The sequence below is a fragment of the Elgaria multicarinata genome, chromosome 1 (assembly GCF_023053635.1).
Source record: "Elgaria multicarinata webbii isolate HBS135686 ecotype San Diego chromosome 1, rElgMul1.1.pri, whole genome shotgun sequence".
Classification (NCBI taxonomy): Eukaryota; Metazoa; Chordata; class Lepidosauria; order Squamata; family Anguidae; genus Elgaria; species Elgaria multicarinata.
Genome location: NC_086171.1, coordinates 179,580,273 through 179,598,593, shown reverse-complemented (window position 1 = coordinate 179,598,593; position 18,321 = coordinate 179,580,273). Strand labels below are relative to the sequence as shown.

At 42.3% G+C, this 18,321-nt stretch overlaps 1 protein-coding gene across 1 annotated transcript in view; it reads right to left on the bottom strand.

Moving 5' to 3' along the window:
- IPO9 (importin 9) overlaps positions 1-12,902 on the bottom strand; it is a 40,479-nt gene extending 27,577 nt beyond the window's left edge. Inside the window, exons 1-3 of the mRNA XM_063144453.1 lie at positions 12,669-12,902; positions 1,616-1,677; positions 255-341 (exon numbers count right to left, since the gene is read on the bottom strand). Of these exons, the coding sequence (XP_063000523.1) occupies positions 255-341; positions 1,616-1,677; positions 12,669-12,822 (303 nt within the window). The 5' untranslated portion in view covers positions 12,823-12,902. The remainder of the gene's footprint in view (positions 1-254; positions 342-1,615; positions 1,678-12,668) is intronic.
- Between the last annotated feature and the right edge of the window lie 5,419 nt (positions 12,903-18,321).

Below are 18,321 nucleotides of genomic sequence, written 5' to 3'. Positions count from 1 at the left end.
GCAAGGGACATCCATCATTTGCACAAGACAGTAGCATTTGCAGATGCCATAATATCCCCAGTCACATAACAGTAAATATCTAGCAAAAATGTGTCCTGCCGAAAAGGCTACTCAATGTATGCAAATGCCTTTAACATATGATAAGTGGTATATAAATTAAGTAAATAAATCAATAAATAACATGGACACCAAGAAATTGCGGTGTTATTCTAGACTTGGACATCATGTAACTGAGTATTTAAAATAAAAATTACCCTTTCTGTAGTCTCAGGAGGTCTAAACTTGTCTGACTGGGAACACCAGTGAGTTTCCACATATTGTTTCAAAATCACAGATGCCAGCTATGGGGAAAAACAACAAGGAAATGAAACAGAACCAAGATACTTATATTTAGGACTAATTTCAGATATCTATTTCTCTCGTAGATGGCTCGCAGGATGGGCAAAATTCTCAAAATTAGAGAGATACACACTAGCAGTATGCTTCTTTGATACCACAGTAGAAATTTTGGGCATGATATTCCCAAACTCATATTGCAAAGAAGACTAGGACTTTCTTGTGTTCTTGTCACAGGATAAAAAAGCAGGTATACAGAGTCAAGGAGATAAGATTCAAAAATCACTTTTTACAAGCACATTATACTGCCTTGCATGATACTATGTTCAAAAGTTTATTTTATTGAATTCTTCATTGCACAAATCATGGGTTATTTGAGGGCTGTTGTGCCATGCAAACCAGTTCAGTGAGTTATTTGCTGAAAGGTATGGTCAGTCTTCTGAGACAAGACTGACCATACCTCCAGTACAAGAACTGCTAACAACAACATTCCAGGGCATTCACATACCTTTGGACGCACAACTCATTCTAAGAAGAATTTCATTTCAATTACAGTAATTTAAGCATGTGCTTAAGTCTTTTCCAGCAAAGGGAAGGAGTGCAGCAGCAACAGGTCCTCCTGGCAGGTGTGAGAAAAGTGCACAATTCACCGCTCCTTCCACTCCATCACTTGAGGTGGGGGCTTCAACCTGCTTCATGGGAGGGTCAGCCCTGTGCTAGACTAATTGGGATCAAGCTTTGGGAACATATTTCATTAGTCCTTAAATAGCTGCACTGGCTCCTGGTCCATTTCCAGACACAATTCAGAGTGGTTGTGTTGACCTTTAAAGACTTTCACAGCTTGGAACCAATGTACCTGAAGGATCAATTATCTCCATGTCCTACCCATGCAGATTACTGAAGTAATCATCTGGTGCCCTTCTCCAGAGTTCATCACCCATCAACTGAGATAGAGTGGCAATACTACATATAATGTGTCAGAGTTGCTCCCTGTACTTCAAAAAATCAATAAAATCAATATTGTTCCAGTGAGTGAGTGAAGAATATGAACAACTCTCTACAGGCTCCATAGAGACCTAAAGTTTGTGTAACTCATGGTTATTATTACTATAACCAACATCCTTAAAAACCCATGGAGGGAGGGAGGCAGAAAGGAGAATTATAATGTAGGAGAGTGCACAGCCTCTGTACTAAATTAGTTGATGACCTTGTTGTAGGGCTCACAGGAAACTACTTGGTAAATATTTTAACACTTTCATTACTTTTGGGAAAGACTGACCTGACGAATGGCCAGTGCTCCTTGGGGATCTACAGTCAATTCTGCCAAGTGAACACCGAATTCTGAAATAATAAAAATCAGTATAAAAAGCCAGTAATTAAATATAATCAGTTTCATAGTGCTGAAGAAACTGTATTGGCATTTCTTATTTATGTGTGACCCTTTATTCCTTGCACAATTTATTCCCCAGAGTTCTTGCTCTACATTGGTACTTCTTTCCATAAATTCTATAATTTAACTGAAAAATCTGTGGACAAAACTTTTCAATAGAACAGATGATAGAGAAAGCTAACAGAAAACAAGGTGGAAGGTGTTACATCTAGAAATCTGAACGATTTAAAGAACGGAATGCTCTATCATATGAAAAATTGCTTTAATTCCCCCATCCTATCACCCAAATGAAGGCGATAAAGAATAATACATCCCCAATTAGACAAGCTGCATAGTAATTCAATGGAGAGCTCATGCTGTACATGTAACCCTTTATTCAAGAGGTGAAAAATACAGAACAACAACCAAAAGAACACCCCAAAACACACTTTCCTATCCATTCTTTGATATCGATTAAGTATCAGATATTTCAACCAAGTGATTTAGAAAGTAAGGAGTTCACCACTTGGGCAAATTGAGGCTTTAAGGCTATAATCCTGGGTACATTTACTTGGAACATACTTCTAAATTATGAATTTATGTATCTATGTATGTATTTATACATACACTGCTTTACAAGGCAAAAAGACTGCACAAAGCAGCTTAAGATACACCTATGCTAGTATAAAAACAATTTTAACACAAAATCAATAAAAATAAGTAATTCTTCCAAGTCTCTTCCAGTTCTAAGACTAAGATTCCAGTACATTGATGTTTGCAAAAGAGAAGTTTATGAGACTGGGGATTTTGATTCAGAATAAAAGTCTGAACTGGATTATTTTTGAAGTTTGCATGTGAGCACTTGGCAAGGTCTGGTCAAGCCACATCCTATTTGGGAATATGAAATCAGTAGCTGCTCCACAGTTGTCTTTCATGAATATCAAGTTGTAGGCATTAGAGCTGTGAAGGCCTGGAAAAAAACCGGGAAAATTAGGGGGGAAACGGTTTTTTCCCGAAGCCTTTTTGGTTTTTTTCCGAAAAAATGAAAAAAATTTAGAAAAAATAAGAAAAACGGATTACGGGATGTTTTATTTTAGCATGATGAATGCTAAATGTTTAAGACAAGGTGTTCAGATATTTACTTCTCCAAATGATTTCTAAAAACTGTACAGAATCAGATTATTACAATTTCTGTGCATCAAGGACAAGCAAGTCCTAGGTTGTAAACTGAGACTACAACTCTCAAATGCAAGAGCAAGATGCATTTATGCCTCTAGGGGGCACTGCCACTGAAGCAGAGACTGAAACTAATAGTTTCATCTCTAGCATTGTTATCCCATTATGTGGCCCAGGAGTTCTTAATGAGTAATAAAGCTCTCCCTGGAAGAGTTATGTAACCCACAACCAGGAATGTATGATTCAGGTTACCCCTTCTTTCTGCACTTGTGCTTATACTAGACCCCACTGGGAATAAATATGAACAAATCAGCTGTAAAGATCTTGTACAAATTCTGATGATGATCCTGCCAGAGGCAGTATACTGCAATCCCACAATGCCACTTCCTGCCAGCTCCACACTCTGAAACTTCTTCTCTCCCACTTTCCAAGATCTAAGAGAGATTATTTAATGCCATATTCCCAGTTTTTTTTTTTTTAAAAAGAAACAAAGTGGTATAAGGGACATTACAGGATGCACGAATTATTGTGTATAGAAGGTATACTGAGCAATTGTCACTTGGGAATCAAGTACTTGAAAATATATCCTAACCAATGAGTTAAAGCTAGATCTGCATTTGAGTCAACACAACCATAAAGCCTTGCATACTCGACTCCTCTCCTCTCCTTCCAATGACTACTACCATCATCATTAGATCTTAATATGTTGGTGTTAAATAGTACCATGAAATAAGAACAGGTGAGCTAAGTAAAGAAATGCAACACATAATTATCAGGCTTGCAGAATTTTACTGCCATAGTCTGCATTATACAAAACTTGTCAATCTTATAAACCTAAATAAGTGCAATCAAGAGCATAATATACAGAAATTACAATTCAGGAAGTATTTGATGCTAAAATGTCACATCTCCAGTATATGTTGAACACATGTAAGAAAAATATTTAATGAAATACAAAATGAAATAACTGCTTATCAAAAGTCAACGAAGACTGGGTTCACACAAAATATTAACACCTGATGGTTTATTGTCCAGAACAAGCCATGATGGGTTAGTGTGTTGGCTGTGGAATGCCCCACCACCACAGTGGGCTATTTCCCCCCAAATAAGCCATCCTGAGAACCCATAGTCTACAGTAAGGGTTATTTTACCCATGGTGAAATAGTGTGTTATGGAGTTTGCCTATAAAGCTGCTCAGCAAGAGGAACTGAAACACTGCCACCTCTCTGCTCCTCTCAAGCAATCTCTAACCCCATCACAAAGGAAGCTGGGATAACTGCCCAGCTGAGCAGGAGGGCTACAGGAGGAGGGGCAAGGGGGTTTGAAATAAACTACTCAGTCTAGCTTGGTTGCCTGATTGTCTGATGGGAACACAGTAGGTTGTTTGCATAACCACCTACCCAGTGTAGCTTGTCACCCACCATGGGTTAGGATGATGTGTGAACCCAGCCAAATTGTTACAAACAGCCTAACCTGCAAAAGTCAATTGCAAAGTCATCTAGAAGTAGAGATATGCAGAATTATTTCTCCTATTTATTCTTATTCATATTGTACTGAACCAAACAGGTGCATTTGTCCTAAAGAAGCATTACAACTGTGTTATATATTTTACATTTTTAAAAGGGCTGCTCAGAGAAACTGCAGTTTGTAAGAGTTGAAAAACCCGAATTTGCTTTGTGGGCAAACTGTTCATTATGTCTTGAAGACTGACTACAGAATCAGGTTTTGAATGATGGAAGAGTACTTCTAGTTAACTTTTTATGGGTCATCTATCCTTGGTGTGTGTGACAGGGTGCTGGACTGACTTAAATCTATGTTCCCTGGCTAGATTCCTGGGCCAACAAATGACCTGTTAACCCCTCCCCTCCTTTCCTTTTTGGAGAAGCTGTTTACCCAGGCACTTGCACATGAATCCTGACATATCCATGGCAGCAGGTGAGTTCCAAAGTGATACCATTGACTAAGAATTTACTTGTGGCCCAGATCAATTATCTGTACCTGGAAATCTGCCAGAGAAACTGTACTCTCTCTTCCCTATTCAAGTATTTGTGGCCTATTTTCATCGTTAATGATGAGCAAACATAAGCCTACAGGACAATTACAGCCCCCTCCCAGACTATTTGCAGTCCTTCTTAGTATGCAAGCCTGTCCCACTTCTTTACGGATATATCTGAAGTCCACCAAGGTCCATCAAAAATGGGTGTGGGGATGGGAAACATCCTGCATCACTACTTCTGCATTGCTCCTCCTCTCTACAAATCTAAATATATGTGGCACAATTGACACCAGCTTTCCAGCCTGCTGCAGCACTGCTTGCATCTAAGACTCTTTCATCATGAGAATTAGTGGAAGAATGAAAACCTTGTATTCTGCTGCCACTGAACTCAGTTCAGTAAATATACTCATTCATACCTGTAAAACTGCATTAAAAACAAAAATAGTTGTGGCTCACTTTGGAGATAAAGAAGAACCCAGAAAATATGTTTCATCATTCTGGAGTTATTGATTATAAAACTGCTTGCTCAGTAAAATTCAGTAATGTAAAAGCTATGAGCGAGGAATTCTCTAAGGAAGTAGGATTCTGAACTCCCCTATGTTCTTTGCAGTAGCTCAGTTCCCACAGTCTCAGGGTTATTTTACCTAAGTTGGGTCAGCGTGTTCGCTGTCATGCAGTGCAGGTTACAGCGATTGCCTACAGAGCTACTCAGCAAGTGCAGCCAAAAATGCTGTTCCTGATCTGCTCATCTCAAGTGATCTCTATTCCTGTTGAAAAGGAAGCTAGCTTACCTGCCTGGTGGGCAGAGGACTACAGGTGGAGAAGGGGCAAGAGGGGTTGAAATAAACTATTCTATGTAGCTGGTTTGCCTGATTGTCTGATGGGAGCACAATAGGTTGTTTGCATAACCACCTATCCATCATTACTGTGATGTATGAACCTAGCAGTCACATGAGCAGAAGTCTGCTTGCACAACTGGACTCCCCCAATGGGATGGACTTTCTTCCCCTTTCATGCCCACCCCCACCCCAAAATCTGCTCCTGACAATCTCCCATCCTATGGAGCTTACTTAGAGGCCTGCAGGGAGAAGGGGAAATCTGTTTTGCCAATGGTTTCCCTTCCACTGACAGAACAACACCAATGGATACCTTAAAAATGTCACAGTAGATAAAACAATTTTAGTTTTGAGCAAAGTGAGGTAAACCAGAGCAGACTGTTTTGATTATCATTTAGGGTGAAAGAAGGAAATGCATTAAGTGGGCTGGGGAGTTCCATAAACAGTTTTGTGCCTCTCAAAATTAAAGGACAGCTCCACACTTTACACTGCAAGCCCAACTCAATGTATACTATTCTTTCTCTAATGTTTCTTGCAGCAAACAATGTAAAGAGTAGACATCATACATGAGGCCTGAATCACCCAAGTACATAAGTGTGTGAATACTGGTACCATTAGTCAAGTGTTTGTCATCCACACTTCTTGTGTTTACTGTGAGGAAAATCAGTGTAACACTAGAGTACATGCAGCAATTAGATTTGTCTTATAGAATGTGGAGCTGCCTTAAAACTCAGGGAAAGAGTTCTGTAGAAAGACTGACTTTTGGGAGTGGTTTATTATTGAAGCCAAATGATATAATAGTGACTTTATGCATCTCAGATAGGAAGTGCATCCTTTGTCCTCAAAAGATGCAGCTATCTTCACAGGAGCACCCTGGGATTTCATGCAGCAGTTAGCATTTTATGGACACCTCAGAGAGTTAGAAAGAATTAGTTTCCCAAACATTTCCTACTTAACTCACATAGTAATTGCATACTAAACTTAGAAGCTGGCTAGGCTGAACCTGTTTTGTTTTGTAAATACATTTATGTTTTATATGGTGACATGACTAAATAATTTTTGCAGGAGGTTTAGATTTTCATGGATGTGAACTAATTCTCACCTTGAGAATTATAGTGCAAGAACCTTGCTTTAAATCTCTCACTTTGTCTACCTACAATAGAACTGAAATGCCAGTTAGTACAATGTGTCAAAAATTGTATTCCCTTGCCAGCCAAATCCATATTTATATTAGTCTCATGACTCTTTTTTCCCTTCAATTAATTAGAAATAGAGTAGAGTGTACAAAGTATGACACTGTTAAGGCATAATACAAGGACTGCAACAAAAAGTTCAAAAGGAGTCCTTATTTTTCTTTCTTCGAATATTCCTGAATTTTGATGGGACACTGTTCCTATGGTAGGACCAGCACCATCCGAAGAGGCATTGTAAAAATATTCAGATCGACATGAACTTTAGGCATCAAGCTACTTGTGGAACCAAAGCACAATTCTGTGCTTTCTTATCTAAGAGTAAGTCCTTTTAAACACAATGGGACTTACTTCAGAGTAAACATTCATAAGTGTGTGCTGTGGGTCAGAGATTTAAGTAATGCCTGGAGCAGAAGATCATTTCCCTTTCAGAAACCCCTCCACCAAATCTCAAACTTCCACACCTGTTGCTACTTTCTGACAGTATGAGAAAAGTGGTAAATTTAACTCTATGGTGAATGAAAATTGCCTCCAGAACTGTATGAGTTGTTGCCACAGCAATACTGTTCCCCTTGTAATAACACTCACTCTGAATAGCTCTATTCTAACCCACAACTCATATGCATGAGGAACTTTATATTTAAATTTCTGGACTGTGCCATTCTGAAGGCTTCATAAGCAACATAATAAAACAAATAAAATATCCCTTAATAATATTATATGTATTATGTTATAATTCATTATGGTTATGCAATATGAAGCATTGTAATTAAAATCCAACAAGGAGGCAGCAGTCGTAAGCAAGATTTCTGGAAATTACACAGGCTTAGACTGTAATAAGTCTGCAGGGCTATGGAGTTTCACAACTTTGGGATTGTCACTAAGAACACTGCTCCACATACTCTTGCCATGTAAACTCAACACACAAATAGTGTAATCAAGAGATTTCAATGAAACTTAAGAAATGAGTGGCATCTATGCTATGGTGGGATTTGGCTGTTTAGGGACTTTACCAGTCAAAACTACTATCCTGCGACTTGAAGATAAATGAGAGCCCCTACAGCAGCAGTGCAGAGCCTCCAGCCGGCAAGGCATCCCATTCTGGCCTGCAGAGCTTCTTGGGGTTCCTCCAGGGTGCAGGGCTTTGGCTCCAAGCCCTGCCCCCTGGAAGAATCCCTTTGAAGAGCAGTCCCTACCATTATCTCCAATCTCAGATAAGAGATAACAGTGGGGACACAGGGCAGTGGGACTTGCTTGAGCTGGAAAGAGCTCATCATGGCTGAGTCTATTATTTTTATCTGAGATAATAGTGGGGATGCAGGGCAGTGGGTCTAGTCTATGCTGGGAAGAGCCAAGTTGTGCAGGCCAGATCAGAGCAGGGATGCAGGGTGTCGGGAATTGGCAGTGCATCAGCAGCAATATCACTGCTGTTATCGCCAATCTCAGACTGGAGTCCCACTAATTTATCAGATCATTTCAGATCCTAGGTAACAACGGGGATGCAGGGTGGTCTGACTTGGCCTGTACCAGGAATAGCGGCCTCTCTTCCCAAGGTAGGCAGAATAACTTTGCATGGTATAGTGTCAGAAGTGGCACCGGGAGCTACACAAAGCTAAGGACACCACCTGCACCGGGAGGGGCAACTTCTCCTCCCAACACTGACCAAGTCCCTTTTTTGTGCTGGGAGAGGGTATCAAATGCCACGCCTCCTTCCAGGAAAGGGGGGGCAGGGGACAGAGCCATACCCTTGATGTGAGATCATGATGTGGAGTTATGCACTTTGATGTTATCCATCCTACAGTAGGCCTTGTGGGGGGCAATCTGGCCCCACCACAAAACTGCTCTGCACTCCTGCCCTACAACATTGGAATTATGCGCTCATAGCTAAGCACTTGATAGGAATGCTGTCACAAGCTGTCCCAACTAATGCTTCTGAACAGTCTCCATGAGCAACCCCATGTAGAATGCCTCAAGGTAGCCTAATCCTAAGGCTATTACTCAAGGCTGTGAACAATGTTCAATAAATCACAGAGTCACAGGTTTCCCACAAGATAGAGGTTGTGAAGAGGGATCCTGGGCTTTCAGGAACAGCAAAATGTCCCGAAATCACCCAGTTTTCAAATCTGAGTGAGGAGGCTGAAACTATTTATAATGGCTATCCCCACCCACACTGCAAGGCTAGCCAGCAATCATTAGGATCATAGCTATTATAATACAATTTAGAGCTCTTGGGATAGGGAATAACTGCTTGAGTAACTGCTAGGGCGAAGTAGTGTCAATTTGCTTGTATTTCCAGTTTCAGCATTATACAATTCTGCAGGTTCATCCAGATAATATAAAATATTTAATATACAATTTAAAAAACACACATCCCCTGTTCAGAAAGAACAGGATAAAAATTGATGTTGTGAGTGAGGGTTGTAAAGGTTAGACAGATTGCAGTCCCACATGGTAGCCCTTGCCCATACGATGACATCATATGATTACGTCACGTAACACAGTCAAGATATACTGCTAAAAGTAGAAGTGTGACATGTTCTCAAGCTCCTCAAATTCTGGGCTACCACTCCTAAAACAAGCAGATCTTATTTGTGCTGTAATAGGAGCACTGGCTTCAGGACTTCTAAGTAGCAATCAGCTTATCTTAGCAGTTATCAGCTCCATATAATTTCCAGAGGCTGCCTATTAGTCTATTGCAGAAAAAACAACAAGGAGCCTTTTGGTTCACAAAAGCTTATGCTAAAATACATTTGTGTCATAAGATTCTTTGTTGTTTCAGCTATAAAAGTTTTTCCTATAACTAGGAACATACTACAATAAGCCCTAGACACTTGAGAATTTGTCAGTAATATGTTAAAGACTTGCTGATCTGTGTGTGTGTGTGCACACATGCACATACATGTGTATGTGTAAGAGTGCAGTCTTATGCAAGTTTGGATAGAAAAACATCCTATCCAGAATGGCTGGCTGTGGGATACTGGGAGTTGTAAGACTTTTTTCTGTCTAAACATGCATAAGATTGCACCCTAAGACACTAAGGGCAAAATCCTATGCATGTTTAGACAGAAAAAAGTCCTACAACTCCCAACATGACCCAACTAGCCAAGCTAGTTGAGGGATGCCGGGATCTGTAGGACTTTTTTTCTATCTAAACAAGCAAACAATTGCACACTTATTTACCTTAATACAGCATTCTTTAAAGATATAGTAAAAAAGCCAAAAAATAAATAAAATGCAGTTCTTATCTTAGATTCTAAATCTTAAGACATGTGAAAAACCTAGTGTAATCCTTGGATATACCTCCCATGGAGATCTCATGTCCTTCTTTGGAGACCATGGAGTTCCTTTGTTCTCTTCAAATAACTATGGACATTTTCAAAATGCTATCTTTTTGTGAACCGCCCAGAGAGCTTCGGCTATTGGGCGGTATAAAAATGTAATAAATAAATAAATAAATAAATATCTTTGCCCCTCTGCTAAGATTAACTTTTCATTAAATTATAGAATAGTAGAGTTGGAAGGGGGCCTATAAGGCCATCAAATCCAACCCCCTGCTCAATGCAGGAATCCACCTTAAAGCATACCTGACAGATGGCTGTCCAGCCACCTCTTGAATGCCCCTAGTGTGGGAGAGCCCACAACCTTCCTAGTAACTGGTTCCATTGTCATACTGCTCTAACAGCCAGAAAGTTTTTTCTGAAGTCCAACCGGAATAAAATTTAATAGGGATAAATGACAAGTTCTACATCTAGGAAAAAGAAACCAAATGCACAGGGGGGTTACTTGGCTCAGCAATACTACAAACGAGAAGGATCTTGGAATTGTTGTAGATCACAAGCTGAATATGAAACAACAGTGTGATGTGGCTGCAAAAAAAGCAAATGCTATTTTGTGCTGCATTAATAGAAGTATAGCTTCCAAATCATGCAAGGTATTTGGTTCCTCTCTATTCAGCACTGGTTAGGCCTCATCTTGAATATTGTGTCCAGTTCTGGACACCACACTTCAAGAAGGATGCAGACAAGCTGGAGCATATTCAGAGGAGGGGTCTGGAAACAAAGCCCTATAAGGAGAGACTGAAAGAACTGGGCATGTTTAGCCTTGAGAACAGAAGATTGAGGGGACATGATAGCACTCTTCAAATACTTGAAAGGTTGTCACACAGAGGAGGGCCAGGATCTCTTCTCGATCCTCCCAGAGTGCAGGACACGGAGTAACGGGCTCAAGTTACAGGAAGCCAGATTCTGTTGTTTTCAGCCCAGCACTCCAGCCTATCAACATCACTTTGAAATTTGTTTCTGTCTTCCAGGGTATTAGCTATCCCACCCAATTTTGTGTCATCTGCAAATTTGATAAGCATTCTCTGTACCTCCTCGTCCAAATCATTAATAAAAATGTTGAAGAGCACTGGGCCCAGGACTGAGCTCTGCGGAACTCCACTCGTTACCTCCCCCCAGTTTGAGAAGGTACCATTGATAAGCACTTCGATTCCGTAGCCAACTGTGGATCCACCTAATAGCTGCTCCATCTAGCCCACTTTTAGTTAGTTCGTTAATCAGAATATCATGGGGCACTTTGTCAAAAGCTTTGCTGAAGTCAAGATATATTATGTCCACAGCATTCCTACTGTCCACAAGGGAGGTTAGCCAATCAAAAAATGAGATCAGATTAGTCTGACAAGATTTGTTCTTGACAATTCCATGCTAGCTTCTAGTAATCACTGTGTTGTTTTCAAGGTGCTTACAAACTGACTTCTTTATAATCTGCTCTAAAAACTTCCCAGGGATGGATGTCAGACTGACTGGTCTGTAGTTCCCAGGTTCTTCCTTTTTGCCCTTTTTGAAGATAGGGACATTAGTCCTCCTCCAGTCATCCGGGAGTTAGAAAAAAATATTCCATCCCTTTTCCTATGATACTATAGTTTACAAAGCTACCTTTTGCATTAGCCTTAAGTGGAAGGGAAACGCTTCCTTTCAGAAACATTTTAGCATTAAGATTTCAGATCATCCCATTTTTATTTGATTCCACTGTACTTAATAATCTTACTAAAACCCACCCTTAACTCATTTTTTCATATATTTTATGCTACAGGTTTAAGAAAATACACCCGAATTGTATGCAACCCTTTAGGCCACTCAGATGTGATTTGACGGTAAGGATATCACTACTGCCCTCAATTCAATGGTGGCCCTAACTTTCTACAAATGTTCTCTGGAAACCTTTTCGGCTGCTTACTAGGAAAACGTCACCAGATCACCAAAGCGAAGCATCCTCTATCGCTAATTTCACCGAAGCTCAAATCATAAGTAAATGAGAGGCAGCTTGACCCGTATCTCTTGAGAGAAAAGAAATGCGATCGGGGGGGGGGGGGGGGAGAGAGAGCTTGATATTTCTGACATTGGAGAAGAGGAATAACTGGTCCTCGGTTCCTGACGTGAATACGGAACCGGGGGCAACAAAGGCAGGAAGCGAACTCTCCCCGCCCCTATTTGCTCTCTTCATGAACCACCAGATCACTTTCACCCCAAGAGAAACCGCATCTGCCCTCAACCCTCACTGAGGGCAAAATCCTCCCCGAATTGAAAAACGAGGGGCAGCTCCATCCTGGATTCCTCTGTGCCCACCGCACTGACCAAGCCCCGACAATCTGAAGAGGCTCAAGGAGGCCAAAGCCCACAGAAGAGCAGATGAGAGAGGCAGAAGATCCCCCCCACTTCACCCGGAGTACCAGCGGGCAGCAACATCAGCAGCTCCCACACACTCACCCTCAGTCACCTCCAACACCTTCACCTGCTCCTCAGCGGCGGCGCGCACCCCCTGCACCGGGCACAGAATCCCGTTGAGGGTCTCTACTAGCGCCTCCTTCAACCCCTGAGCCACGGGCCCGGCTCCCCCGCCGGCCGCCGCCGCTCCCGACATCCCGCTGTGCCCTCCAGGCAGCGCCGCGCAGGGCGCGAGAAGACAGACGGACGGAGGAACCTCCGCGGGAGACGCACCAGAGGGAAAGGGGAGAAAAAGGCGGCACCGGGCAGACTGAGGGCCGCGGCTGCTGCCGCCACCGCGCGCCAAACACGCACACAACGACGTGCTCGCCCACAGAGAGCGGCGCCTGCGAGAATCACGCTGGCAGCGGTACTGGAAGAGCGCCCCCTGCTTAAACTTGCGAGTAAGCATTAAGCGGGAACAGGACGCCTTTGCCGGATGGGGAAAATGTTTTACAGCGGAGGAAAGAGGGCTGCCCTCCTCCGGGGCAGTATACACAGGCGTACTCCACGACCGGGTGCAGCAGCCCATCAGAATTTTGCAAAAGCATGTCGCTTATCAACCAGTACAACCGTGTGTATGTTTGCAACGCCACCGATTGCAACGGGAGCTATTCGTAAGTACATCCGTGTGTGCATAGGATTGCAGCCACGCTTTGCACGCTGCGTCCGGGCCAGGAGCCGCCTGTTGTCCAAACTGCCATTTATGGGAGGCGCTGTTGACAAAAACATCCCTGGATTTCATATGGACAGGCTCACCTAGTCATTTTAGGGACATTGAGATGCGAGTTGACTGCGTGTTGTGACTTTTAAGTATGTTTAGTCAGTGCCCCACTTGATCTCGCGTTAGCAACTTTTGAAATCGAATATTCTGTATATGAGATCTGGCTGTTTTTGGCTGTCCTAGTGACAGAGCCCTCATTGTTTAGAAAATCCAGGGGCAGAATCTGGCACAAATGTTGTCTATTCATGTATAGCAAGGATGATCTGCAGAGGTTCCCAAACTGGCTTCTGGAAGCTTCAGCTCCCTCTGTGGGCCCCTAGGCAGGAAGTAGTGGTGGGGAGGCGGGGCAAGAAGAATCCCCTTGTTATCTCCGATCTGTGATCAGAGATAACAAGAATATTGCAAGTGGGAGGGAGAGCAGCACAATAATTCAATAAATTCCTGCTACTTTTCTTATTTTTCTCTGGTTCTGGATGTTGTAAGTAGATTAGGAGGGATCTTCCACTGCCTGGAGGGCCAGACTCATTTCCTTGGCTGTGGCTGGCTGCAGCTTCTATTTCTGCCAATTGCCAACTGCAGCATTTGGCAAGCAGAAGAAATCTAAAGCATATGGCTGGGCTCTCTAGAGCGCCCACAGGATCCTGAGGAAAGGCCCCTTAGAGCAAGGTATTGGACAGACACTTCAGAGAGCTGTCCTGGGCACTTTCCTGCTGTGGCAAATGGTGCAGGCAATCTCCATGGCCACTTCTCCCAAAATGGCTGTTTGAGGAAGGACCTCTCAGAGCAAGGTATTGATGGGCAAGATTCCCCAAACTGCTGCAGATAATGTGGCAGGAAAACGGGGAAGCAGAGGGGACAAAGAGGTGGATCCTTCTGCCTCAGGTGGCATGACATCTTGTGCTGTACCTGGTTGTAAGTTCAGTGCTGGAACAAACTCTCCCACCTCCTGAGGCAGGAAATCACATGCGCCGCTGCCATCAACCCTCCACTCTCCATCGGTCTCTCTTCACTCCCTACCTACTACATTGTCATTGTCACCACTGTCCGCTCTGCTGGGCGGCTGAGCTCTCAGAAGAGCAGCGCAGCTCTTCAGAGAGGCAGCCAGGCCTAAATGCCTGCCTCTGAGGGGATCCTTCCTTAGAGCCAGGTATTGTGGGAGGAGGGGTATCCCTGGAAATTGCCTGCAGTACAAGCAATCTCCAGTGATACCCCTCCTCCCACAATACCTGGCTCTAAGGAAGGATCCCCTCAGAGGCAGGCATTTAGGCCTGGCTGCCTCTCTGAAGAGCTGCGCTGCTCTTCTGAGAGCTCAGCCGCCCAGCAGAGCGGACAGTGGTGGCAATGACAATGTAGTAGGTAGGCATTTGGACCTGGCAGCCTCTCTGAAAAGCCATGCCGGCTGCTTTTCTGGTCAACGTGGATCTTCAAAGAACTTTGTTGCCTGCCGTTCACTCTGAGAGGATCTGTAGAGCGGGCAGCAGCAACGGGATGGAAAGGGAGTGAGTGGGAGGTACAGCCATGGTAGCAGCCAAGGGAGAGTGCTGTGGTAGCAGGTCTTACTGGCAGGAGCAGGGAGCACACAATTTCCCACTCCTCACATCTTGAGCTACTGGCAAAAGTGTGGGCAGGTACCCTGTCCCTGGACTTCAAAAAGTGGTGTTGCCAGTACAGAGGGACAAGATGGCTCAAAGCCAGACAGGGCAAGGTTGCTTTCTCAGACCAGCTGGAACAACTTGCCTGAACAGCACTAGAAAGATGACTAAAGGGGTACATCTTGAACCCTAGAGCAGACTTTCCTAACTTGATGCTGCCCAGATGTTTTGGACTACAACTCTTGTCAGGCTCAGACAGCATGGCCAAGCCAGGGATGATTGGACTGGCACCAGATTGGGAAAGGTCCCTAGAGGTTGACCACAACTTGCTTTCCTTTAAAAGATAAGTGAACAGGGCAGATCCCAAACACTTTTAACACCAAAGAGAAGCCTGGAGCAATAGTTAATGACCTGTCACAGAACGATTATTTTCTGGATAATGAGGTAAAGACAAAAATCATACTTACCATACCTACCAGACTGTTATCTTGCTGCAAGACACATGCATCCAGGTGGACTATTCAAATTGTGCTAGCTTGAAAAGTGATGAATAGCAGCCGTGCCTCACCATTTCAACAGTGCACTTTGAAACCATTTGAAATTTCCCTTCAGCCTAGTCAACTACACTGCAGAGTGAGTGGATGTAGCAATTTCAAAATCCCCCTGAGTGGTGGAAATGTAGCTGGACGAAGACAAAAGGGTAAGTATCAGTATAACTGCCCCTTCCTCCAGCAGCAACACAAGCTGCTTTGCAGCAAAGTTATTTTTCCAACCTTAATCCCCTCATTACATGAGGATGAGATGAAGTGCTAAAAAGACCTGCAGGGACTGTTACAATAAGCCTAAAGTGTAGTTTGATTATCATGCAAACCATAGGCAAAATGTGTATTTTCTACAAATCCAACATACACTATACCCCATTGGCTGCATCAGACCATAGGCAGGGGCTGAACAGTCACAATAGTCTATAGGGTTCTTCCTCTTAAGCTAGCACATTTTTCTGAGGGAAAGTAATTTGTTAGGCTGTAGCCAGAAAGAAATATGCTCGTTTGGATTTGATGAGCAGGAAGCGGTGTGATCTGTAGCATGTGGTTGGTGACTCCATCATGAGAAAAACAGAACCTATAAACAACATCCTTGATGAACACAGATGCATTATTTCTGGCCTTTTACTAAAAATTGTACTAAACCAATTTTATTGCCACTATTTTAACACAAAGTTCCCTAACTGGCTTTGTTGTGTAACAACTTTCAGAAAGGAAATTGTACAAGAGAACACTGGTTTCCATAGACCAGCACAGTAACAACACAAACATCCTGAAATGTTTCTGTGTAAGACCGCATTACATTACATCATTTCATTACATCAGCACCTTGTGTTTTAGAGCTGCTTCCAGATTCTATCATAACAACATTCTCCACAAACCTTGCTTTTCTGCAGACAACTGAGGAGACCACTGTGTAAATCCAACCTCAAGTAGGTTATGCTTTTTTTTAGTGGACACAGAATAAAGTAAGGTTTAAGTTTTTGTTTCCCTATCCATAATCCAGTGCTTCCGAAGCTGAGGGGCACAGGAGGTAAGCAAGTATCTGGCAAAACGAAATTATGTAACATTGGTCAACCTTTCTCCCACCCCTTCTTCACCAAAAAATACAGCCCAAGGTGAAGAATTTCATTGTTCTAAAAAACAACGCATCTCTCTTATAGGTAGGAGTTGGCAGCACTAGCTTAAAAAAAGAAAGTATAGTGGATTGAGATGAGATGCTTATTGTCTGCAGTGACAGGATACATCAAATAGGATTTTCAACAGGTTGAATTGCTTTAAAAGGTATTGTAACCACTAGCCTAATATCAAATGCTGCATTCGAAGTACATATTAGTATCTCAATGTATGTAGAATTTGTGGAAGTAGATCTGGAGGCCATGCTAGACACAACACCATTCAAATAATTAGCAATTGCATGAATGACTTTTAAAATGAAAACTGCAGCCAAGGGGGTGGTGGGAGACTGATGTGAGGCAGTAACACACAAATACACATGTACACACACACCATTCCAATACACCTGATTGAACAAATAGCTGAACTTGAGTTCTACAAAAGAATTAACATAACCAGGAATAACCTCCCAGTCAAAGTTTTGGGCAGATTTAGATAATCATCACAGCCCCCTATGGCTTATTTAAGCCATGGTGCATTGTGGGGTGTGCCAGGGACCGTTTTGAATATTCAGCCATGGAGGCTGTGTGTGCCATGGTTTGCTGAGTCATCTGAACCTAGGTGGCAGGGGTTGTTAGAGGGGGAAACAACCTTCAAATAACCCTACCACAGACCATGGGTCCACTGAGCCAGACCATTGGCCCATCTAGCCCAATATTGTTGACACTGACTGGCAGCAGCGCTTTTCAGGCTGGATTTTTTTCAGCCCTACCTGGAAAAATGTAATAAATAAAATAAAATAAATAAATAAATAAATACCAGGGATTGAACCTGTGGGACTTCTGAATGTAAACCATGTGCTCTACCACTAAGCTACGAATCCCCAACACTCTTTATGTTGTAAGTATTTTGTTGATTAGGAAAGACTTCTGCTGAAAATTCTGTGTCTTCATTATGAATACAAGTTAAAGCTATTTTTTCTCTCTCTGTGTGCATATACTTTGGTTTTGCAGTTTTTATAAGTTGCTCTTTTGATCTTGGAATTTTGTTTTTTATAATATTAATATTTTCTCATGGTTTAATGCTTTTGGGGGATTTGGTTTAATTGTACAAATAAAAAAGAAAGTAAATAGCCCATAAAAATTGTGCTAACCCAGTTACCTACCCATTCATGGCATAAACCATGAACTTTCTTCCCGGGGAAGCTGGACCGGCTCCCTCCTTGATGGGCTTTCAGAAGCAGGCAAAAACTTGTTTGTTCCAGCAGGCCTTTGGAGAATAATCTGGTCCTCCATCTATGTTAAGGACTTGTAAAATTGTTGTGTATTTTAAATGTTTATGTTTTAATATTGTAATTTTTATTTAATTTTTAATTTTTGTACATTTCTTTTCCTAGGTTAAAAATGTATGTTTTAAATTTTGTAAGGCCGCCTGCCTCATCATCATCATCATCATCATCCACTACCACCAAATCTGTTACATTTCTCTGCTTAATTGGCCATAGGTAGCCAGGAGGGGGGCTTTCTTTCTTTTTTTCTTTTCTTTACAGGCAGAGTCTTTCTGGTGTTAGAGAAATTAGTCTTAAAATTTAATGGCATGATGCTTTAAAAATGTAATGTGTGTGAACACTGATCAGGGTGAGAAATGGTTGCAATTCAACCTCTCTAAAGACACCAGTG